General features: G+C 35.9%; 1 protein-coding gene across 1 annotated transcript; it reads right to left on the bottom strand.

Annotated features, from left to right (window-relative positions):
- Window positions 1-18,831: 18,831 nt before the first annotated feature.
- FERD3L (Fer3 like bHLH transcription factor) lies at window positions 18,832-19,323 on the bottom strand. The gene has a single exon (XM_036862850.1). The coding sequence runs from the start codon at window positions 19,321-19,323 to the stop codon at window positions 18,832-18,834; it is 492 nt and encodes a 163-aa protein (XP_036718745.1).
- Window positions 19,324-26,498: the final 7,175 nt, after the last annotated feature.

The raw sequence follows: 26,498 nt of genomic DNA on the forward strand, positions 1-26,498 counted from the left end.
CAGTAATGTGCCAAGGTCAGTGGCACATGGACTTTTCTTTGGGGAAAGAGAAACTAGTAAGGAGACTACTATAGTCATCTAGGTGAGCGCTGACTGTGACCTAACCTGGGGTGGTGGCAGTGGAGTTTAAAGTGGAAAATAAGTGGTTATATTCTAGATATATTTTGAAGGTAGAGCCAACAGGATTCACTAAAGATAAGATATAAGGTGTGTAGGAAAGAAATCAAGAATGACTCTAAGGCTTTTTATTTGAGCAAAATAAAGGGGGAGTTGGCAACCACTGAGATGGAGAAGGTCATGGTGGAGCACATTTCAGGGAGGATATAGAGTTCAATTTCAGACATGTTGAATTTGAGATGTCTGTTAGACATCCAAGTGGAACTGTTGGGTAGGCAGTTGGACATGCAGGTCAGGAGTTTGTGAGAGAGGTCTGTGATGGAGATAAAATTTGGAATATATCAGCATATAGACAGCCTTTTCAGGTATGTAACTGAAGGAGATCGCTATGGGAGTAACAGTGTGAGAGGAAGAGATGAGGACTAAAACCAAAGGGGGGGAAAAAAAGATGGTGATCACTGTGTTGGAGAAAAAATAAATCAGAGAAGGGGTTTAGGGATTGATGGGAAGGGTGTAATATTTGTGAAATTAGAGATAATTCATTCTCCCAAGAAGATACTAGGACAAATTGGGAAGACACAATAATCAATAATAAAAAACATAAAGAAAATAATTCTCCAGAGTAGGAAAACAAATTAACAGAGTTCATAGACTGGAATGGCAAATTGTATTCCAGGCAAAGTGAATAAAAACAGATTCATACCCATAAATATTCTTAGAAAATTTTTGAATATTGAAGATACAGAAACCATCCTATAGGTATCCAGATAGAGAACATGGATTACTTATAAAGGAGTGAAAATTGGACTACTTAGATCTTCTCCATAAGAACACATGCCAAAAGTATGTTGTAGTCCAAGAAGTTCATATACCCAGCCAAAGTCACATTTACACATAAGAACAAGGATGGAAGCACTCGAAAATACCTTTGTCTTCTTAACAACACGACAAAAGGTCAAGTATATTCTTAGCTACTGAGAATGACACAAGAACTGTGGTGAACAATGATATAAGGAAGCACAGCAATTTAAGCCTAATCAGTTTGTTATAAAAAAGGCAACAAGAGTGAGTGCAAAACTAAACAAAAAAAATTTTAAAGGAAACATCATATAAAAATATTATGTATTTATAAATATACACTTAATTCTAGAAAAATATTTGAGGTAGATGACATAAATCTTAAAAAAGCCAGCAAGAAAGACATATATTAAAATAAGTAAGATAAATTAATCAAAAAGAATAAAAAAACAGGGTATATAAAGTAAAACTTAGTTAAGTTAGCAGAAGAATGTATATCTGTCCTATGTATTTTTTTTTTGAGGATTTATAGCTTATATTTAAGAGTCCTGGGACTCTAGGAAGCTAGTTATCTTTCTGTCCTATGTATTTTTTAATGGTGGATTAGACACTTGGCTCTAAGAAGACTAGTATACAATGTAAACAGGTGTCACAAACGATTGTGGATCCACAGGATCCATGAGGAAACACACACACACACACACACACACACACACACACACACACACAGTCCAGGAGAAGTCCAACTATTCCTGGTACTGTGACCTAAAAAAAGTTTCTTCCACTTAAATTCATTGGAGAAGGAAGCATTGGGTATCATAAAGGACAATATCCTTGACAACATCTGTACATTAAACCCAATAAATTTCATAGAGCTGTTCTTTTTTTAAAAATGTCATTTCATATAGGTTTTATGATATTATGGTGGCAAAAGTCATTTACTAAAAGTAATTTTTTGCAAAGGCTTATGTTTTTCTGATTGTGTGGTTTAATCTTCTTACAGATTTTTGAGATCTTGAGTAATACATATACTTTAGTAAATACTGTCTGTCTTAGCTGAGATATTGAAAGTTATTGAGAAGTGATTTTGAGGTTGTGCTCCCTGAAATTTGGTAGTAAAATGTGGTAATATAGCTTACCAGTGAAGTGATATATTCTTGAGAAAACCATTGAGCCCAACAAAATCTTAAGTGGAAGACTTTTACTTAACTTGAAAGCTTTGTTACCCCTAGTTGGAGGCAAGGGTATAGCAATTAATAATTAACCAACTTTTGTATGTTAGTACTATTAGCCCTATACTGTCAAAGAGAAAGTCACAGCAGCAGATGGACTAAAAATATGCCAAATTTCTTATAATTTAAAAATCTGATTTTAGATTAGGTATATTTGACCTAATGTGTTTTTGAAAACTTTTATTGCATTCAAATTTATGCTGTTTATACTGTCATAGAATGAAAATAACTTTGAGTTTTGTTTCATAATGTAGACAGCTGATTTTTATTCTATCACATTTCACTTTCTCTTTCATTTTGTATAGTTAGACAGTTTTTACCCTCTGAAACATTGGAATTGTACCTTGTGAGATGAGGCTAGAGTATGTGGAACTGAGGTATGTTTTAAACTGGAGTGCAGAGAAGGCATAGTGTGTAGCACTCATATCAGGCTAACACGCTCAGAACAATTTCAATTTGGCCCCTGCCTGTCTACTCTGGACTTAGGCTTAAAAACCTTTTGTGTAATCTGAGGTCATTCTGTCCCTTCGTGGTCCACAATATTAATGAGACCTTATTATGTGTCAGGAACTGTCCCAAGGCACCTGGGAGGAAGAGACATATTAAATGGGATATGGCACTATAATAAAGATATAGTGGATTAAACAAGGCAGTTTGTTTTATGAAAATTTTGGTTAGATGTTACAGGTGTGGTTCAGTGGCTCAGCCAAATTGGAGATTTAACTTCTTACTTTACTATCCTCAAAATGTGACCTTCCATTTCATGGGCCAAAGGGCTACTCCAGGTCTCACTTCCATGTTGCATTCCAGCCAGTGGAAAAGAAGAAAAGCAAGGGGAAGACATGTCCCTCTTTTAAGGGACCTATCTAGAAATTATGTGTGACTTCTGCTCATATTCCATTCCTAGATCTTAGTCGCATAGCCACAACTAACTACAAGTGAAACTGAAATGTAGTCATTAGCTGGATAGCCATGTCTTCATGGGTTCTACTGTTAAAGGAAGAAGGGGAGGATGGATATTGTTAGATAACTAGGTCCTTTATGAAGCAGTGACCTAAACAGTCATGATCCTTGGCTTCAACCTGGCTCTGAGCTTAGAATTTCCTCCTTTAGACCTAGACGTAGTCATAGTCTGCACGCTAGGTATACAGCTATTTTACCCAGCCTGCCAGTGCTGTTTTTCCCAGCAGCCTCAACATAGGGCCATTTAAGTACAAAATAACACAGAACTTGCAATATATTAACTATATATTTTTTTCCATTCCATCCCAATAGCTGTTATTTCTAATACTCACATCCAATATCTGCACGAGTTGGTTGAGTGCATGTCCCTCATTCTACTATGAGCTCTTTATTAGGCAAGATATCTTAACCAAACTATAAAATTGTGTTGAGAACAGAGCCAAGTCCATAGTAAGCATCCAATAAATATTTGATAGATTTTTGTTGAATTGGTAATGAAAGTTAGCACAAGAACTGGATGCTGATCAGAGAAAGAAAACTCAATTGGATCCAACCCAATTTAAATGTAAACTGAGCCTACATTATCACTACTTTTCACCCTCTCCTCACTATGACATTTATGTGCTTGTTTAGTTTAGGGCTACACATAAGAATGACCATGAACATTTGACTTGGGAAAGGGAGTCAGGAAACTGTTCACCTTCTTGATCATTTTGTCAACCCCTTTCTCCCAAAGGAGATATTTATGTAGCCCAATAACTTCACTAAACTGTAATAAAATATATCTTCATGTTTTCTTTCTCTATAATTTCTGTAGAAAACATATAATTTGCATGCATTTTTACAGAAGAATCTTAAAAAGAAAAGAAACTTTTAATTTTACATGCTAGCATATAAAATACAGTCAGTAAATCCAACAGACAGTGACAGCACGAAAGGAAAAAAAGACTGTGGGAGGAGAGAAAGAGAGGAGAAGGGAAGCAGGAGAGACCTGTAATGATTTTAGATTATTATTATTATTTGGTTATATGAAGCCACTTATCCTTGCAACATGAATGATAAATGAGCAACTAGTACAACTGTAATACAGTACAATACATTGAAAGCCAATTACTAATGATACAGGAGCATTAAAGAGCAACTATAACTAAATCGTAGAAAATCAGAGTATGAAGGAAAAACATTAGATTTATGAAAGAGTGAAGTGTACTCTAAAGAACATCCGCAAAATCAGAGACATAATAATGGCATTATACTTTAAGCTGATGAAGAAAATGTTATAAATCATATCTTCTGACTTGGAAATTCTCCCAATGGTTGGAATTTTATTTCAAGAGAACCTCTATTTCTGAATTAAATGCCATAAATCTGAGAACTGTATTCACTTTTGTCACTTGATCCGTTTGGTAATAAATTTATGGTAAGCCTCCATGAAAAGTTTCCAGCTACCCTCAGATTCATAGTTAAGGTTAGGGTGAGTAGTACTCTTTCCTCTTAAAAGGTATTTCCTTGGAGTTTGTCTACACTGTCCTTTTGAAGCTCAGACTCAGAATCTCTGACCTTGGTGCTGCTTTTGACGTTGTTTTGGGTTCTGTGGCTGTGACATTATAACTTTTGCAAATTATTTATTATACTAGTATTGCATGTAGACAAGAACCAGCCTTAGTTTTCAATCCAGAAGTTGTGTTTTTTCCTTTGTTGAGATGATGAAATAAACATCTTTAGAAACAAATTTTCTCTGCTTTAATGTTAAAGTTTCACATTTAGAAGTTCATCTCAATTTAATTTTAATTTTGTCAAAGAGCAGGAAAATAAAGTGAATAAATGGAGAAAAATCCCTGAAAGTAACTCTAACCAGTAGCACAAGGATAGTTATATCCAATTTGACTAGTGGGATGGGCCTGGCCAAAACACAGGATAGATTTATCTAGTAGTCATATATTTTTCTTGCCTCCCCACTTTTTTTTGCTACTCCAAGCACCATAAATATGATAAATATCATATCATATATAGGGTCTTTAGCTGACAGAATACATCATGATTAATTATGAAACAGAGACTCTAATGAAATGCAGCACCTGAAGGAAATACCAAAGATTATGCAGTCTTGAGGTGGTAGCCTTTTTATTATAGCATCAGGCAGTAGGAAGCTATATATGTATGTTACACACACACACACACACACACACACACACACGTGTATTTCTGAAGCATTTAGAAAAATAGCCCAATTCAGATGCAAGGAATTATTTCTTTCACACCCTATGAACATAAAGCAATAATACTACAGAAAATGACACTAGTGGAACATATACAGATGGCATGAAATAGAAATCATCCCAGTAGCAACAGCTATTTTATTTTAAAGATGGTATAAATTGAAACCATAGGAACTAACAGAAACTCTTAAAGGAGCCCTTCAGTTTATGCTTTAAAAAGTGCCTTATTGAGCTGAACACCCAAACAATGCTGGGCTGCCTTTGCAAGGAGAATATGCAAGCCTCCCGCTAATTGACATGGGCATGGAGCTACATTATAGCAACATTTGTCACTGTTACCTCTAGAGAAGGAGGCAACTGGGTCAATATTTGGCTCCATTGTTAAGTTTAAGCTTGGACAAGATATTTTAACTAATTTGTTTCCTTATTCGTAAAGTGGATATATAAATATTCATTGTAGTATTTTGTAAGGATTGGATGACATAGCTTATGTAAACAGCTAGTGCATAGTAGTTGTTCAATTAACTCACTCCTGTCTCAGCTGGCTTTGTGTGCGGTTCCTCACTTAGCCCTGGGAGTGGGTTTAATAACTCAGCTGAGCAGTCCACAGGAAAGAAGGTGCCTATGAAAGGTGAGGCCCAAAACCAGCCAAACAAATCAAATTGGACTTATTGCCCATTATTTTTCAATTTGCTCTTTGTGTTCCTTTTGACTAGTCGTGAAGATAATGGAGCTGGAAAAGAGTAAGTAAACACTGTTGTTTTGGGTGGTCTTTTCTCTTTAGAATTCACCCAGATTTTCAGTCTCGATGACTGATTAATTTTTGACAATTAAATGAGAACAAAGAAAAATTGTAAATACTATGTAACATGAATGAATCAACAGACAGCGTTTTGTTTTGTTCGAGTTAGCTCTTTAGGGGCTAATACGATCATATTCTAGGTATTAATTTAGCTTAAGTGGCTCCCACCAAAACTGTTTTGGTTTCTATGGAGACTCTTTCTCTGGTTTACTGGTATATAACTGTTTCCTCAACTTTTCATTTCCTGAAATAGCACCAAGTACAGTATCTAAATTTTGACTAATATAAATCAAAGCACATGCTTTCCTTTCAGTAAAGTCCTCTATTTCAACATGCGTGCAGGATTTTCCTTTTTAATGCATTAGACATCTGTTATTGCTAATGGGGATAAAATGTCACATGTTAAAAACAATAAAAGTTATTAAAAGCAGTGCAGGTTTTAAATATTTTGAAATTATTTATGTTAGAAGGATAATTTTTTTCTTTAGTTGTATGGTAGAGATTTCAAACAATGAGGATAAAAAGTATGTGAAAGTGAATATGTGTATGAACATGCAAATATGATCATATAAAGCTTTTATGGATCACATTTATCAGGTTATAATGTACACTTCTAAAAAATAAAGTAAATATTAAATATTACACAATCTCCATATACCTTTACTCACACGATCACATGCACATTCATGCATACAAACGTACACACATTGTGTTCCCATGGGCTTAATAGGAGCAGAGCTATGATACTAATTGTTTAAAAGCCAGCAATTTCATTAGATATTTGAAGTGTATTCCTGACTAATCAATAATGTCTTAGCATTAATATAGTTTACTGTAGCTATTTTAGTTGGATGTGTCTCTTTGTGTGTGTGTGTGTGTGTGTGTGTGTGTGTGTGTGTAATTACAGGTGAATTCAACTGTGTTTAAAAGAAGGAACACCTCAGCATTTTAACTGAATTTCCCATTTCAGTGTCAATGAAATTAAAGTCATATTTGCTAAGTACTTTTAACTTTTAACTTTGTATTCAATTAACTTCAACTTCCCTTTTGGGGGGACTGTGGGAATACTTGTTTTATTGAAGAAAGACTTATAAATGAAAATCAATCATTTCTCAAAACCCAATGATTTCATTTATATAAAAGAAAACAAAAATGGGGAAGCAAATTGAGGTTGTTTGAAATCAGGATCTGGGTTTTCCTGCAGGAAGAGAAGGGCAATAACCGGAAGGAATCATGAGAGGGGACCTCTAATATGCTAGTAATGTTTTGTTCTCTAGTATTTAAAGAAAAGTATTACAGAATATCACTCCTAAGCATGTAAAATACCTAGTCTAAATGTTGTTTTAAGCTTAGAAAGGCAAGCGTTCTCACGTAAGTAACAGCATCCTGCCCTTCAACTAAGAGTAAAACTTACAATTGTATTGTTGTGTGGCTATTTTTAATTCAAAATAATTTTATGATTTTTCTCTTTTTTCATTCTTTGTGGTGATAACATTTAAGATTTACTCTCTTAGCAACTTTTCTAGTATATAATACAGTATTTTAAACTATAGTCACCACACTGTGTATTCGATCCTCAGAACTTACCCATCTTATAAATGGAAATTTGTACCCTTTGACCAACATTTCCCCATTTCCTCCACCCCACAACCCCTGGCAACCACCATTCCACCCTATTTCTATGAGTTTGGCTTCTTTTTAGATTCCACGTACAAGTGAGAACATACATTTGCCTTTCTCTGTCTGACTTATTTCACTTAGCATGATGCCCTCAAAGTCCATCCATCTTGTTGCAAAAGGCAGGATTTCCTTCTTTTTTATGGCTGAATAACATTCCATTCACATCTTCTTCAACCATTCATCTGTTGATGGAAATTTGTTTGTTTCCATGTCTTGGCTATTGTGAATAACGCTGCAACGAACATGGGGGATGCAAATATCCATTCCAGATAATGATTTCATTTCCTTCAGATATATACCCAGAAGTGGGATTACTGGATCATACTGTAGTTTGATTTTGATTTTTTGAAGGAAACTTCATACTGTCTTCCATAGTGACCACACCAATTTACATTTCTACCAACAGTGCATGAGGGTTCCCTTTTCTCCACATCCTTGCCAACACTTGCCATTTAACAGGTGGGAGGTGATAACTCATTATGGTTTTGATTTGCATTTCCCTGATGATTAGTGATGTTAAGTACCTTTTCATGTACCTGTTGGCCATCCGTGTGTCTTCTTGGAAAAATATCTATTCAGGTCTTTGGCCCATTTTTAAATTGGATTATTTGTGTTTTTGCTAGTGAGTTGTATGAGTTCCTTATATATTTTGGATATTAACCCTTTTCAGACAGATAGTTTGCAAATATTTTCTCCCATTCCATGGGTTGCCTTTTCATTTTGTTGATTGTTTCTTTTGCTGTAGAGAAGCTTTTTAGTTTTATGTATTCATACTTCTTTTAAAATAATTCCATTGTTTTTCTGTTTTCTGTCTACAAAAGGATGATAGAAAACTGGAAAAATACAAACAAGTACAAAAATGACCAGTTCTTTTATAGCATATATAAAAAGAACATTTATATTTATAGATAAAAGTATGCCTACATACAACTTATATCTTTACACACATTCTCATATGAAACAGAAATGAAATCATGCCTCGCATATTGCTTTCTTTATAAAATACTTTTTTACTTATTTATGTTAATAATCTTTCCATGGCACAAACTATTTTGTACATCATCCTTTCAATGACTGCAACAATTTAAAATAAGTACTCATTTTTAGACATCTAGGCTGTTTTCTATATTTTGACATCAAAAACAATACTGAGATGCATATTTTGTAGTCTAATCTTTGTACATAATTTTGATTATTTCCTTAGGCTAAATTCCTACCAATGAAATTTCTGTAAGCAAGCCATAAGAATCCACAAAATGTCCTAATGTTGTAAAATATGGCTTAGATCTTCCTAACCAGAGACAAAGTTCAGAGAGCATTCTTGAATCCTTTCTAACTCATTTCTTGATATGGTAAATTACCTGAACTTCAGATACTCTTGAATCACTCCAAGAGGAAGTAGCTCTGCTTCCAGGGAAAATTCTGTTTTTCTCATTGAGTCAATGACCCTCATCTAATCAATGAATGTTCAGTAGGCTTCCTGAATGGCAATTCCAGACACTTTGTGTTCTACAATTGGCTGGCAGCTGGTCTTGGTAATTATATTCAGGCCTGATATTCTTATGTGGGGCCAATGCTCAGTCAAAACCTGGAGTAATTCTTGGGCTTGTTTTCAGTATATGCAAAGACACTGATACTCACTTAAATACCTGTTTTAGTGACAAGTGATGGAAACGTTAAACAATCATTAATATTATAACATACGAAGTATTCAAGAAAGAGATGACAGTTAGTAGAAAACGAGCAAAGCTACCAGCGTATGGAGGAAAAGAAAGAAAAATAAAACCTTTTTAGAGGTTTGATCTGGGAGTAAAAATTTTTACATATGTACCATCCATTCTAATATACACGTGAAGGTATTCTGATGGAAGTAATTTTGTATGTATGCATGTTCGTATGTATGTGAATCATACAGTGGAGAGAGGGGTTATAGGTACAGAAGTAGAAACTTTGAGGCTGTCCAGGGTAAGGTCCCTGAGGTATGGTGTATATTTTCATGTGGATGTAATTTGGGAAGATTTTTGTTGCGTTTTGTTGTGTAATGCTTTGAGTTCTGGGCATATTTCAGCCTGCTTCATGTTAACTTTAGAAGTAGTTGATTGAATTTGATGAAATATAGTACACTAAAGTTTAATTTGTAGTTGTGTCATCTTGAAACAAAGTGGCACCCAATATATATATTTTAACTGAGCTCATCTGCTCTAATTTTAATGGGCTTCAGTGAGATTAGGCAAATGAATAGTGATGAAAGAAATGGTGTGGCATGTTCAATAAGATCTACAATTAACAAAACCACTACTTGTCAAATGCTTGTTAACTACAGTCACCACATTTTTTCTGGTCAAAAATATGAACCCATGGTGAAAATATTTGAAACTGTGTATGTTTCCCAAGTCGGAAAAGTTTTAGTAAAGTTCAGAGGGCCCTTCAAATAAGACTCTTGAAGTTGAATCAAAGCATTTAAAAGGAACAAGATATTTAATAATTATCCTTTTAACTTTCTATGCAAGGAGGCAAATTTTTCATATAAAATAGTAGATATGAAAAAAAGTTACCTGTTCTTAAATGTTGAGAAACTATGTGCAAGTTAAGGCCAACTTTATCTTTTAAAAACTGATGTTTAAATTGCAAGTAAATCTAGGCCAAAGCTTTTCAGAGATTTTGTACAAATCCACTAGTGTTAGAGTGAAAAGGAACCCGTGTGAATAAAGAAGATAAGTCCAAGTGCCAAATTTTCAAAGACTGTAAATGGCAGAAGTAACACAGGACGTCCAGGGATGCATTTTGGAACCCAACGTCCCCCCCTGCTGCTCTAAAGAGGGGTCTTTTCTCTTTTCTTCCTGACTCCTTTCTGTTGCGGGTGGCAGCCACTTAACCTTCCTGGGTGCACAAGGATCCCTATGTCCCTCAGAAAACCTAACACAAAGCATGGCCATGCTATCTCATTCCAGCTGACTAGGCTGAGTGAGTCCCAGGTTTTCGGATTTCACATCAGCCATCATCAGGCATGCAGAAATGCTTAGTACACGAGGCAGTCCTACTTCTCAATTACTTTCACAAATACAGCAGCTTTCAAGATGAATTTGCTCAAAAAAAAAAAATTACTAGAGGATTTACCAATTGAGCTATCACTTTTTCATATGAAAGCTTTTTATGCAAAATACAGAGATTATTTTAGGAATGTAGGATTTACAGTGACCTTCCTGGCAGACCAAAGATTACAATTATGTATGTCATGGACCAGAAGCCTTACCCTTAAATTTTTATGTTTTTAAAACAAAACTAAACAAAAACACTTTATTAGGGCAACAACTTAAATTGGGCACAAAATGCCATGCTAAAAGACTAAGTCTAAAAGACTTTGATTCATTTAGGAGAGACGGACAACTATTTAATATTGCTTTTATATGTGTTCTCATGAGTCCTTCTTAAAAGGCTGAATTGTCATTTTGCTCTGCATACACATTCAACATTGAAAGGACATAAACAACAATTACAATATTGGCTAAATATTTATTTTGCATGAGGCAGTGTACTAAGCACTTTACATGATCTTATGATACTTTTAATAACTCTGTGTTAATTATTTCCACTTTACAAATCAAAATACTAAAGCCCAGGAATTTTAAGTCAGTTATCTAATTTAGTAAGTAGCACAATTAGGATGTGAAGCGCCTCACTACTATAAACCCATACCTGAGAATGTAATCTGGCCAAGAATGTCAACATGGACCAAGGGACATAGAATCAGATACTCAGTTCTTGACTATGAATGACCTTTAGGGGTACAGTACTGATTTTTATTCCAGGACCCACACAGTACCATGCACAAACTTGGTTTCACTTTATGGAATACTTAAAGAAAAATTGTAGAACATGATGTGAATCAAGTGTATGTGAATGTCTCCCTGAAATTAATGATAATTTACATTTATAAGGTGCTTTATAGGTTCAAAGTAATGTCAAAATAATTATCTATTTTTTCACTTTTTAGTTTGAAATATGTACTTACAGACTCACAGGCCATTACAAAGATGGTGCACAGAGGTTCTGTGTACCCTTCACTCAGTTTCCTCCATTAGTTAGATTGTATATAACTACAGTACAGTATCAAAACCAGGAAATTGACATTGGTATGAAATGATATAGTTCTATGTCATTCTATCACATATGTGTATTAGTGTAACCACCATTGCAATTAAGATACAGAAATATTCCATCAGAAATCAGCTGATTTGAATAAATCCACACTGATTTGGAAAGCATATATTTAATATAATGTCTGGGTTGCTGACGAAATAGAACTCTTTTGAATGAATTTAGTTCATTCTTTTCAGATTTAAAGTCACTTCCTTTTTAATATATGTTCTATTACAGTAGCAGATTAAATTAGGAAGTTTTGGGGGTATATTGGGGGTTTACTGCTCCACTTAGAAGGATGCATAGACTAGGACTAAATGCTGACACTTAAATATTCCAGGAATAAGAAATTAGGGAGGATAAAAAAATTCATTTCATTTTTTTCAGCTTATTTTAAAGCATTATATAATGATCCCTGCTCTTTACATATTTTATGCTTTCACGTATTACCATTGGTGGTGAGGTTGATGTCTTATTCTTTGAGTTTTCATTGCCATAGAATTGGGAGGGATATAATAATAATTATAGTGACGATGACGTGTATTGTAATAGTAGTTACCATTTACTGCTGCTCACTCTGCACCATTTAGTCTGTATACATATTTCAGTCAACTCTCATAAAAGCTCTATGAGACGAATGTTATTATCTTTACTTTAAAGATGAAGAAACCGAGGGTCAACAAGGTTAAGAAAGTTGTACTAGCTTTCACAGCACTATGCTATGTACCCGTGATTCAAACCCACCTCTGTCACATTCCAAAGCTTGTGTTTATGTTCATCAAAAGAGTTTTTTCTCTTCTCTTCTGGCAGGATTGCACTGAAGCCACCTGAGGAAAGTCGTGGCTTTAAAATATCCATAGAAGATTAGTTCAGAGACTCTTCAAAAAATTCCACCAGTAGTCCACCTTCCCCATTCCATTGCAGCGACTAAATCCCTCCGCGTGATATGCCCATGCCTACATTTCTGATCATCAGTAAAGATGAAGAACATTTACTAATTTTTACCACACTATTTCTACTTAAATACAACAATCATACAATCGTTCACAAATAAACTCAGACCCTGAGAGTTTGGTCTCTGAAATCCTTGACTGTGTGTAAATCTTGGCTTCATTATTTATTAGCTGATTAACTTTGGGAAAGTTATTTAACTTCTTTATTCTAAAGTGTTTTCATCACTAACAGAGTAATAATAATGTCTATAGCCTGAAATTATTGTGAGAACTTTAATAGTTATCAACATGTGCTGTCATGTAAGTAAGCAATACAGTAGATAATTATAGACATTACTAATTATTATAGATATTACTTCATCCAGACCTAATAATCCAATTATTCTCTTGTTCTCCTTTAGACCATTTCTAGTTTCTCCAACATTTCACTAAACTATGGGATTAAATGTAGCCAACATTTTACTAAACTCTAGGACTAAATACAGCCAATCAGTTTAAGATCTGACCAGTAACAAATAGAGCCTGTGAAGTTTTGAAGAAGTTACAAAATTATCTGCAGTAAAATAATTGTGTAATCACATTCACCATTCATTCATTCAAATATATTTACATGATATTGTTGTCTTTATTGCTCACCAACTCTTTGTTCTATTTCCATATTCTCATAGATATTTTCCTCCTTTTTGAAGACTGGAGATCATAAAAAGCTGTCCATCACAGCTGCTTTGAGATCATCTACATTTGCTGGCTGCAGGTGGAAATCTCCTTCACAGAGCCTTAAATAGAAGGTTGTAAAATTTGGCCTTTGAGGCAGCCAGACTGTACCAGCCTTTTGTATAATTTATCATCCACAGAGTGTGTTAAGGTGCTTTTGATCTTGAAGGCAATATCTTTCAAAGAAATGTGTTGCTTACATGTGACCATTGGTCCTTTATAGGAATCTCAGTATCACGCTGATTTCCATAGGTGAATGAATTTTTAAGATGGTAAACTGATGACTCAATTTACTTGAGAGACTCTAGATCTTGTTGAAATCCATTCAGAGGATCAAATGAAAGAAAGTATGCGAAGGGTGCTTTGAAAACAATAATGTGCTAAGTAAACATTTTATGATGATAATTATGACATTTTATTATGATAATTCCCAGCATATTTGTCAAACTCTTGACTTCACTGAATATTAAAAGTTCTTTGCCTTCTGCAAAACTGAGTGGAATTCTACCAAATATTAGCTGTAAAAAATGTTTAAAAATACATTCATACTATTCTTTGCATTTCCTACACTTCCTTATGGAATGTGTTTTAGGCACAGAACTAAAATTTGGTATCACAGAGAAAGTTGTGGAAATTTATAGGGTTTGGTTTATAGAGACTTGAAGAAGTTTTTCCATCTTTCTGGTATTTTATTCCTGTCAGTTTGCATTGCTTCTTTCCTTTCCTTCTCTTCCTTTGCCAGGTTTGGTTTTGAGCTTTGGATTCAAAGAAACCCCAAAGTCAAAACAAAATGGTCAGAACTGCTGACTCTTGTTTTGTAACCTTTTTTAGTCAGGCATTCACAGGAAGAGAGAGCGCTGACAAGAAACTGGGACTAACTTCACCCAAAATGTTGGGAAAGTTCAGGAACCTTTGACTGAACTTGGGCCAAGATATAGATATATACCAACACTTTTCTAACACATTTAAACTATAATTTAATCAAGTAATATCACCCAATAAGTAGAGTTAGTACTTAAATTTCAATATTAATCTGCCAGCTATTTTTGATAAAAATAAATCTAAATTAAATATATCTAAATAAAAATAATCTAATTTATATTTTGTATTAAATAGAATCTCTTGGTTTTAAAAGTTGCAGGTACATTTGGGAACCTCACACGTGAAGTATACCTAAGTGTCTTCATTAACTTTGAAATTTTCTTTGAAGATTTATAATTACAAGAAAAAGTTATGCTAAACTGTGCTTTATCAAGTTTCATTTCAAATTTTTGAAGCTGTTATAAACCTTCCACAATAGTGTTTTTATAATGGAAATGCTGACAAATGCAATAATAAACACGAATCCCAGGGTCTTAATTGTATGTTCATGCAGGAATTATGCATAATGGCATAAAATTTGGTTCAGTTTCCAGTGCTAATTTTGCCAAAATCTGTGTTCACATTGGGTAACTATAAAAGATGATCAGCCTGAATGGCTGCCTGTTGATGGCAAAGGTTTTTGATTATTTTTACTTTCCTTGGAAAGCCTGATTATCTTTCAAATATGATTTCATTTAGATCTTTTTTCTGGTTTACATATCTGAATACTAATAGTAACCTGATAGTTATGGGGAACTTAGTTTGAGACCAAAAGGCAGTTTTCAGTCAGTAAAGAGTGTATAAATAAATCGCCTCCAAGCAATGTCTAAAATGGTATTTACATTCCAAATGTCCAAATTACTTTAAGATTTCAAAAACCAATTATTACAATTTTCCAGCAGTAATTGATACCCTTAGGATTTTTTTAACTGTTGGAAGGTATTGAAAAAACTATGCTGATATTTCTATCAGCGTTGGTTTAGGAGGTAATAAAGAATAAGACAATTTTAACATAGGATGTGTTAAATACTAAAATCACTTGTATTAAAGAGTGCACTGAATTTATGGATCTAACATGGGAAGACTAAAATTATCACGTTGCTTAGAAAAGTTGAGTGTCAAGACATCGAGGTGTGTGGATTCATGTTCGAGATGCAGATAATTTTGCTTTATCTCTATGGATGATTTGGTATAAGGAATAAGTCAATCCATTTTTTTTTTCTGTATTTGTTTGTTTGTTTGTTTGTTTTTTTGGCCACTCCGTGCAGCATGCGGGATCTTAGTTCCCCGACCAGGGATTGAACCCATGCCCCCTGCACTGGGAGTGTGGAGTTTTAACCACTGGACTGCCAGGGAAGTCCCCATTTCTCTGTATTTCTGATCCTTATTTGGCTTCAAATTACTCAGTTAGTACAATGATTAAGAAGAAATCTTAAGAGACTTTACATTTTAGAGCAGCCTCTAAGCATATAAAAGAACAAAGAACGAAGCATTTATGAGCTGTAACAGTTTTAAGAATCGTGGACATAATTCTAATAATAATGGGAAAAACTTTTTTATTTAGAGCTTCTTTGGGTATTATTACTATACTGAAGAAGTATTCACTGTAGGATATCATGAGATTACTAAGAATATAACAGAATGGTTCAGAATATGAGGGAGAGCATTAAGGATGATGGATGGTTGTATTTACTCTTCAGGACCCGATGATTTTGGGGCCCTTTGTCTACGCAGTTTTTTAGAATTTCTTATTTTCAAAATTGGTTCTTTCAACAAAATATTAATGATTCCTAAAGTTGAGTCTTTTTAGAAAAACTTATTCATCACTTGCAGATTTAAAAAAATGATGTTTAATTCTCAGGAGAACTTTAAGTGGGAGAAGGAAGGGAGCTTCTATAAGCTCTTCCAATTTTGAACCCATTCACCCTATATGTGAAACGTCAACACACCTTTTTAATTGAATGAATAAATAACTGGATAAACATGAGGGATTGATGGAGCCACTTGCACTACAGAAGAAACTGGGGAGCAGAATACTGGTTGATGATGAGTTGAGAAACAGTTATTTTTCTTTGACACATTGAAATGAGTAATTTTAAATGTGTCTTTAAAAATACAGATATGCTAGTCTGAGTCAAAAAGTTGTCTAGAAAAAGAGGAGAAAATGAGTAATTTTATTTTGTAAAACTGATACAGAGGTCATTGTCCAAACTTCAGTTTATTTTAGTAAAGGTGCTAGAGAATTAAAAAAAAAAAAAAATACACTCCCTGGTTTTGTTGTTGCTTGGTTTAGTTGGTTACCTTTTTTTCTTTTACCTGTTTATCCTAATGTTCTTATGGTAGAGGTGGAAACAATCCTGGTGAAAAGGTACTCAAAATAAATCATCTTTGGGAGGGTAGTCATTTCAGAGCTAATTCAGTTCCTATAGATAGGAGAACTAGGAAAAGTTTTAAATGAAGGTGTATGAGAGACAAGAAAATTGCTGTAATTCTGGTGGGAGGGAGTGTGAACTGGCAGATCTGCTTGGAAGGCGATCTGACCATTTGTAGCCACAAACTTAAATGTTCACTTGATGCAGAAATTTCACTTCTAGCTACCTAATATCAGGAAATTATCACAGGCAGAGAAGACATTTATAAGAATGCTCTTGCATCATCATTTATTTTTTTAAAAAAGAAAATATCTTAGCTATCCACTTGTAAAGGATTGGAGTTAGGTTGTGATACACGGATGTAACAATAAAATACAATGATTAGAATTACGTTTGAATAATATTTAAAGTCAAGGGAAAAGTGCTCATTCTATAAGGCTGAGTGGAAAAAGATAAATTCCAAAACTATCCCAGATTTGTTAAACACATTGAATTTATTTCTGTATAAGAAAAAACTAGAAGGAAATAGATAAAAATGCTAACTGTGAGGTAATGAGGAGTGATTTAAATTTTATTTCTTGTTTAAACTTTTACTTTCCAAACTTTTTAGGATGAGTATATATTACTTCTTAATAAAATGAATTATATTTCTAAAAGTATGATAGGGAGACTTGTGTGTGTCTGTGTGCCCCCGCGCAAGGATGTGAGAAGTGAGAGCAAAATAAAGTGTTGGAATAACAGGATTTATTTTTAGGATTACGGACTTTACAGTTAGGTGGGCATTATTCATTCCGCTTCCTCTCCTCACTTACCTACTCCTGTCTGAAGAACCCCAGTTCAGGTGTTAGCAGGTCGCCCAGAAGGAAGAACTGTGGAATGGCAGACCGTCCAAACTCGAGGGAGCCCCTCAGCATGGTCCTGCTTTAACCTCATCTCCATCGCACACATTTTGGCAAAGTGGAAGAATGCATCTCCTCCTCTAAGTTTTGTCTCTCCTGTCCCTAGATGCGAATAGAATATAAGCTATCTTTCCCTATCTTCAGCTAAAAATTCGAAAGTGCGCACTCAGGTGTAGCTGCCCCTGGGAGGACCCAGCCCTTTTCCCCCCTGTAGGCGACAGGGGAAAGCACCCGCGGGTGGTAAAGGCTCGGGGCACCCAAGACACCCTGTAAACCCAGGTGCACCCCCAGCTCGTAGGCCGGAGCAGTCACCTCTGGGTTCAAGCGTCCGTAACAGGGTTGCTGTTCTGAGACTAAGGGGAGGGAAAGGGAGGGGGAGGGAAGGAAAGGGGCGGGGATAATGTTCCGTTTTAGACGTCGCCCGTCCCTTCGACTCCCCTTCCTTTCTCGTCCCCTTCATTCTGCCTGTCGACAAGCCTAAGAGGACCGGAGGAGAGATCCGGAGCCCCTTGGCCTCTCAGAAGACCCAGTACCGCACTCCTCGCGGGTTTCTGGTCCAAGGCCTCCCTAAGAGCACGGCCGGAGCGGAGTGCCTGCCTGGGATGGCTGAGCACCGATTCTTGAGGCTTAAAAAAAAAAGTAGGAATGCCTCTTTTATATTTACATTAACACACACACACACACACACACACACACACGTAAGGAGGGAGATATGGGACTCCATAGAAGCCCCCGAAGTCTGCCTTTTCGGAGAGGATTAGCTTCCCCCCGCCTGACAGAAGCTGCTTTGGGGCGTGGGCCTCGACTACCCCAACTCCTTCTTAACCAGTCCTAGCTTGCCCCGCCCGCTCCTGCCCCATACTCCGTTGAGAGCGATCGCGTATATATTAACTCTACGGCTTCCACGCTTCTCGAGGGCTGTGGGAATTTTATAATCCAGAACCAAGCTCCCGAAGGCCAGACTTTCTGTCTTGGAGCGTCCCTCCTGGCCTTCCAGCCACACCCACTGCCGGGTCCCGAACACCCCAAACCCGCGCGCGCCCAGGCGAGGAGGGGGCAGACACTTTCATCCCACACTGGCTCAGCCGGTTTCCTTCTCGAAGCTCTCCAAGAGCTCGGTCATGAAGGAAATGTAGACGATGGCCAGGCGTAGGGTCTCGATTCGAGACAGCCTCTTCTCGTAAGCAAAAGTGGGTACCTTCCTCCGCAGCTGGTCGAAGGCCTCGTTGAGGTTGAACATCCGCTTCCTCTCTCGGATGTTGGCGGCTTGGCGCTGGGCGTACGTGATCACTCTTTTCCTCTTGGGGCGGCCCAGCAGGGAGGCGCCTCTCCCGTGCTCCTCTTCCTCCTCGTTTCCCCCCTCTTCTACTTCACCCTCCTCTTCCTCTGGATCGTCCTCAAAACGCGCCAGACTCCTGGGTCCTTCCTCTCGGAGCACAAGGTCCTGGTGGTCTCCATAGGGGACCCCGGGTGCGAAGTCGCAGAGAAGAGGGTGCCCCGGGGAGGCTAGGGACAGGTCTGCGACGAATTCCAGCACGGTGGCGTCCACGCAGCTCTCGGGATAGGCTGCCATCGCATCGGCTTGGCCCTGCGTCTCATCGGTTTCTCGAAGGGAGGGGCGAGACTGGTGATGGGCTTCCTAATAGCCCTGAATCTGATGGGTCACCATCACCGAAGGACCAGGGGACATTAATATTTATAACCAAGCTGATAACAGGATTAGTTGCACCGACAGGGAAGGCTCTGACAACGTCGCTCCTCTCGAAACTGATGGAAGAAGACAAGCTTGAGCACGCATGGAAGACTCAAAGGGACAGGCCTCCAATTCTGCGATCCTTTCCGCTGTGCCACCTGGGACAGTTCCTTCTTGGCAACAACTCCCAGCCCTTACCTGCTGTGCTTTTTGTGTCTCTCCACACCCTCGCAGCCAACTAATATTCTTCAGGCTCCTTATCTCATGTAGTTTTTTAATTTAGCTTTGGATTTTCAAAGCAAGTATGTTTTCCACCGCTCTGGCTTCTCCTTGGCTTCAGAGTAGGAGTTCTGAATCTTGCCACCCTAGGCTGCCAGCGGGTGTGAAACAACTGCATGTGCTTTTAATGATGTCCTTAAGAGGGGCCCTGTCTGCCAGGGGTCGAGGGGAGCTGTTTGTCTGGTATCCCAGTGCAGCGGCTACTGAAAGGCAAGATCTTCCATTAGCTTAAGTAAGCACGGTAGGGGGGCCGAGAGTGCATTCCCCAGAGTCGCTGTTGGAACCGGCTTTCTCTTTCCACTGGGTCGTAAACAGCTCTCCTTTTGCTTTACCAACCCTGACTTCTAAAATCTGTTTTGCTGTAATCAGTCTAACAATTGAGGTACTTGACTTTCCTTTCCTAACCCTATCTCCCACCCACGTAAAGGATTTTACTTAGAGGGCAAAAGTTATGATGGCAATAAAACGAAAAAGGGAAGCTCAGAATATTTCCACCCAGTGTGCTTTACTGTATAATCCCAGCATGGGAGGCAAAGCAAACTCTCCCTCCCCCCGAACAAAACAACTTCAGTCTCTTTTCAAAACTGCGATTCACCCTTTGATAAACCAGTTGGTCGATCAGCTCACCCTCTGTTGAGAAGTCTTCCAAATTTTAAATTGCTGATCAGTATTCGTGAACAAAGAATAATCCTGACACTTCTACCTGGTTTGTTTTCCTCATTACCAGCCTACAGGATTTAAGAGCAGAAACTATACTGTTCTGCATTTTATTTAAGAGAGATTTTGGTTATCTTTTTTTTTTTATTGAGATGAAAAAAGACTTTAAATTTGGATAACGAAAATAAAATTTTACTGATTTCATATTATCTCATATATATATATAACAAAGAAGGGTTCACTTTTCCTTCTTCCTTTTTTTTCTTTTTGCCAGTAGCTATATTTATTTAATTATTCTGTGTAGGGATTTTTAAGAAGACATGGTGGGGCAGAACAACATGGTAGAAAATCATTTTAAAGATGTGTTAGAAGAAATAGCCTAAAAAGATGAGTACAGAGATGCCTTGGTTCAAGGGAGAAATACCTAGGACATCAATTCCTATTAACAAGGTAAGTTGTGACTATGATGGTTAAGTTGGTACATTGGACAGCTCCCAGAAACCGCTTATTTCTAACAAACAGGTAAGCACAATTCCTTTTCTTTTTCCTAGCCTTCCGGTGAGTACTCCCAGGTACTATTAAAGCAATAGCATCTTGTAGTCTTCTTTTTGCTTTCTTCTTCTTCTTCTTCTTTTTTTTTTTTTAACCCATTTGTGTCTAGGTTCTCTCTTGCTCTTTTGTCCTTTAATTAGTTTTCTTTTCTCTTGCCTGTGTTTACTCTTCACTCTCCAATTTGCATTGTGATAACTCAGGCAGAAAAGAATCAAAATTAATGTTCCTGAAAGATGTAATGAGAATGAGATCTTTGATTATGATTACCTATTTGTTTTTTAGTAAACTTCTCTCAAAGAGAAGACTGAAAAATAAAAAAAGAATTGGAATTGCAACAGTGGCTAAGGAAAAAGTAAATGGGAGGATTAATTTTTGTTCTGACAAGCAGTAACATTCTTTCTAACTCTTGTTTAACTTAATACATTGTTAAGCATTTGGATAAATTTTATAGTTGATTTGCAGTTGTTGAATGTTTCTCATGACTTATTTTTTCCTTTTAAATGCATACATAAGCGGAATAAATACCTCACCTAGTGAGAATCTAGTTCTACATCAAACATACATGAGGACATTTAATGAAGGGAAATATGGTAGAAATTTAAATTTAAAATTTAATAAAATAAATGTCAGAAGCTATCATGAGACTCTAAGAGACACTTTTCTTGGACTAAAATTCTTTATGATTTTATCTAAGGGAATGAATATTTCAACAATCACATCACAAAAGAAACTGTAGAAAAATTAAAGGAACCAATACACAGGATTGGGTTGAAACTGGGTTGAAATTCTCTATAAAAATATTAGAGAATTTATTAAAATGTTTAATAGGCATGCATATAGCAACTATTTAAAAATACTTTCTCTTCAATTTTATCACAAAATCCCAAGATAAACATTTCTGTTTGTACCACAATAATTTGTTTATCTTATAAGGTTCTAATCATGGTGACATAATCAGAGAAAAATGTTAAAATCTAAGTTATCATGATTGAATCTACTTTTTGTTTATAAATATAATTAATTATAGAACAGAAATAAGTGAAATTGTTTTCTTTGCTTATTTTGAAACATCCACATTATTAAAAAAAAAAAGGTTTTTGTGGATATTTGGTTCCACAGCAAATATAAATAGTAAATGCAGTAAATTTGTAAAGTACTTTGTGGTTTAAAACAGTTCATTTCACTGGAAGGAACCATTATTTTCATTTCTAGATTTGAAAGAAGAAACATTTTTTAAAAACCCAACTGAGGATTAAAGGACATTAAATTCAAACTTGATTCTTTTGGGTTCCAGGCCTATAGATGTTTTATAATTATTCAGTGACCTACATGGAGGCTTTTTGGAAAGAGTTTGATAAGCCCTCAACAAATTTTGATCAAGATGTTTCAGGAAATGATTATGAAATGACAGTTTTGCTTAGTTTATTACCTGCTTTATCTCTGTTGGCCATCCCAGTTAAACATTAAACATTTTGTGTATACAGATGGTCCCTGATTTACCGTGGTTCGACTTAAATGATTTTTTTGACTACTATGGTGCAAAAGCAATACACATTCAGTAGGAACTGTACTTCAAATTTTGAATTTTGATCTTTTCTCTGGCTAGTGATACACAGTATGATATGGCTCTTGCAATGCTGGGCAGTGCATGCAAGCCACCGCTCCAAGTCAGCCATGCTATGGTGAGCGTATACAACCCATACACTTAAAACCACTCTGTACTCATACAGCCATTCTGTTTTTCACTTTCAGTAAAGTATTCAATAAATTACATGAGATATTCAATACTTTATTATAAAGTGAGCTTTGTGTTACATGATTTTGCTCAACTGTAGGCTAATGTAAGTATTCTGAGCATGTTTAAGGTAGGCTAGGCTAAACTATGATGTTCAGTAGGTTAGGTGTATTGAACACACTTTGACTTTCAATATTTTCAATTTATGATGGGTTTATCTGGATGTAAGCCCATCATAAGTTGAAGAAGAGTTGTACTATTATCTTGTATTCAGAATCAAAGCAGAAAAAACAAATGACCAGCAATAACTTGAGCAATAACTGCTAAGGGGGCTGGAGCGTGGGATTAAGAGTGTTAAGGAGAGAAAAGTAGATAAAAAAGTATCCAGTGAGTAAAGCAAATACCTAACTCTCCCAAATTTATTAAAACTCTTCCCTTCCTTCCCTTCTTCATGCCCCTTCTCTTATTCTTACAGAATCATTAGGCAATTTTTGGGAAAGTGATAAAATAAAACAAAGGTAAATGTTTGTCATGATTGCAGGGAGAAAAGTCTAAGAAACACTCCCTTAGCTGACACAGAGAAGGGGCCTGCATTCTCTTCTTAATCCATTTCAAATTATGCATGGTTTGTGGCCTTGGCTGATTTTAGAGTTAGGAGAATGTATATGCATCTATTTTATTTTTCTATTTTAGGTAAACTATTTTTTTAAGTTTAATACATATACTTAAAAATTCACCAGTCATATATGTGCAGCTTAATGAATTTTCATAAAGTAAGCATACTCATGAAACCTCTGCCCAAATTGGGGAGTAGAATGCACCACTGACGTTAGAGATTATGTAAAAACAGGTAAATATTAAGTATATGGCTTGAGACCATTTCAACCTCTCCCACAACATCGTACCTATATCATGTCACAGAACACTCTCCAAAGTATCACTCTCCAAAGTATTATTCTTGACTTCTAAGATTAATTTTGCCAATTTTTGAGCATTATATAAAAATAAACTGTGTACTCTTTCATGTCTTTCACTCAACATTTTAAAATGGGATTCATGTATATTATTCTCATTGTGGAATAGTGTTTCATTGTGTGAATATATCTTCTACTGTCTATGGGCATTTGGGTAGTTTCCAGTTTTTATCTATTACAAATAGCAGTGCTATGGTTATTTTTGTACATAACTTAGGTGAGAACATTTATGCATTCCTGTTTTTGTATATACCTAAAGTAGAATAGGTTATGTATATGTTCAGCTTTAGTAGTTATTGATAAACTATTTTCCAAAATGGTTGTAACAATTTATACTGTCACCAGTGATGTACTAGAACTCCAGTTTCTTCACATCCTTGTCAATAGCTGGCATTTTCAAGCTATTCTGAAGATGTGCATGTGTATCACATTGTGGGTTTGACTTGCATTTCCCTCATGAAAAATGAAATTGAAAACCATTTCTTATTGGCTAATTGGGTACTGGCTCCTTAGTAAAGTGTCTGCTCAACTGTTTTGCTAATTTTTATAATTATTTATTTATTTATATATCTATTCAGCTATGAGTCCTATGTCATATATATGTATTAAAAATATATTCTCCCTACTCTGTGGCCTTTTTTTCACTCTTAATGACTGTCTTTTGTTGAAAATAAATTTTAACTTATTTTTATTAAGACAAATTTTTTAGAGCAGTTTAAGGATTACAGCAAAACTGAAGGGAAGGTACAGAGATTTCCCATATACATCCTGCCCCTACACATGAATAGCTTTCCTCATTATCAACATCTCCCAACAGGGTGGTACATTTCTTACAACTGATGAACCTATACCGACATATCATAATTACCAAAGTCCATAGGTCTATCTTAGGATTCACTTTTGATGTTGTACATTTTATGGGTTTGGATAAATGTATAATAACATATATCAAACATTATAACAGAGTATTTTCATTGCCCTAGAAATTCTCTGTGTTCTGCCTATTTATCCCTCATTACCCCCCAGCAATCACTGATCTTTTTATTATCTCCATAGTTTTGTCTTTTCCAGAATGTTATATAGTTGGCATCACACAGTATATAGCTTTTTCATATTGGCTTCTTTCACTTAGTAATATACATTTGTTTTCTCCATGTCTTTCATAGTTTTATAGCTCATTTCTTCTTTGCACTGAGTAATATTCCCGTGTCTGGATATTTATTTATCCATTCACCTACTGAAGGACATCTTGGCTGCCTCTAAGTCTTGGCAATTATGAATATAGCTGCTACAAACATCCATGTGCAGGTTTTTGTGTGGAGCTAAGTTTTCAGCTTCTTTGGATAAATGCCAAGGAGCATGACTCTTGGACTGTATGCTAAAAGTATATTTAGTTTTATAAGAAACTACTGAACTGTCTTCCAAAGTGGCTGTACCATTTTGCATTCCCAAAAACAATGAATGAAAGTTCCTGTTGCTCCATATCCTCACCAGCATTTGGTGTTGTCAGTATTCTGGATTTTGGTTGGAAGTTTTTAGCTTGAATATAGTCCAAATTATCATTTTTTTCCTTCATAGTACTATTTATGTCATGTTTAAGAAATCTTAACCTATTCCAAAGTGATGAAGACATTCTTTTTTGTTTTCATCTAAAAGCTTTTTTTTTTTTTCCTCTCACATTTAGAACTTTAATCAACCTAGAAGTGATTTTTTCTGTGGTATGAGTAACAGAGGTGGTGGCCAAGATTTATTTGGTTTTCAATTGGATATCCAATTAACACAGCAACATTATTGGAAAGCCCATCCTTTCCACATTAAACTTATTCATTATATGAAAATATTTCCAAATAAAATGAGCATCTTTTCTGTCTTTAGAAGCTCTAGGAAAAAATTCAAGAAATGTAAAAGAAAATCAATTCTATGATTTGAATACATTTAGAGTTAAGAAATTCTTACTTACATTCAAATTAACACCTTTAATTAACATTCTAATTAAAATCCTGAGTTCAAAGGGATCCCCAGAATGCCATAGTTCAGAAATTGGCAAACTTTCTTGTTAATGGAAAAAATAATAAAAAATTTAGGCTTTTTATAGGTCATACAGTCTCTGCTGAACTAGTCAACTTTGCCTTTATAGTATAAAAGTAGTCATAGACAAATGATAAGAATGGTTGTGTTCTCTAAAACTTTGTTTACAATATTTGGCAGTGGGCTGGATTTAGCCCTTGGACTTTAGTTTGCCGATCCTCACTCTGGTTAATGAGCCTATCTCCACATTCCCTGTGACTCCTAATATGAAGACTTGCTAAGATAAGGCACTCAGAAATATAAGTGAATATAAAATTGGTGAGCATGTATCTTGTTTATGTGTGTATATGTGTGTGTCAGGGAGTGTAAAAATGCTCCTGAAGCAACTGAATCTGTAACTAGTGTCTTTGAAATTATACTGAGGTGCTATAGAGTAACAAGAAGAGGCTGGATGGGAAGCATACACACCAGGTTAAAGTTACCACTGCAGAGATTAAAGACTTATCTCTAGTCACGGAAAACAAATGCTCTGCTGATGATCTGCTCTTTAAAATATTAGTATTGCTAGGCCCTGGGTGAAATACATTTAACTAGGAATAAGTAAGGAAGAGATAAAGTTCCTGGACAGAGCAGGCTTCTACTTTGTGAATCGCTTCTCATTGTCAAAATTCATTCATTCAACGAAGAGGGCAGCTGTTTCAAGAGGCTTAACCTTTCCATCCTTGTTTCCACCTACACACCCTCTTTTTGCCATAGATAACTTGTGGCAGAAACTGCTCATTGTTCTCCAGCATCTACTTAACCTTTTTCCTTTTAGTAATAGACCCACC

The sequence above is a fragment of the Balaenoptera musculus genome, chromosome 9, assembly GCF_009873245.2.
Source record: "Balaenoptera musculus isolate JJ_BM4_2016_0621 chromosome 9, mBalMus1.pri.v3, whole genome shotgun sequence".
Lineage (NCBI taxonomy): Eukaryota > Metazoa > Chordata > Mammalia > Artiodactyla > Balaenopteridae > Balaenoptera > Balaenoptera musculus.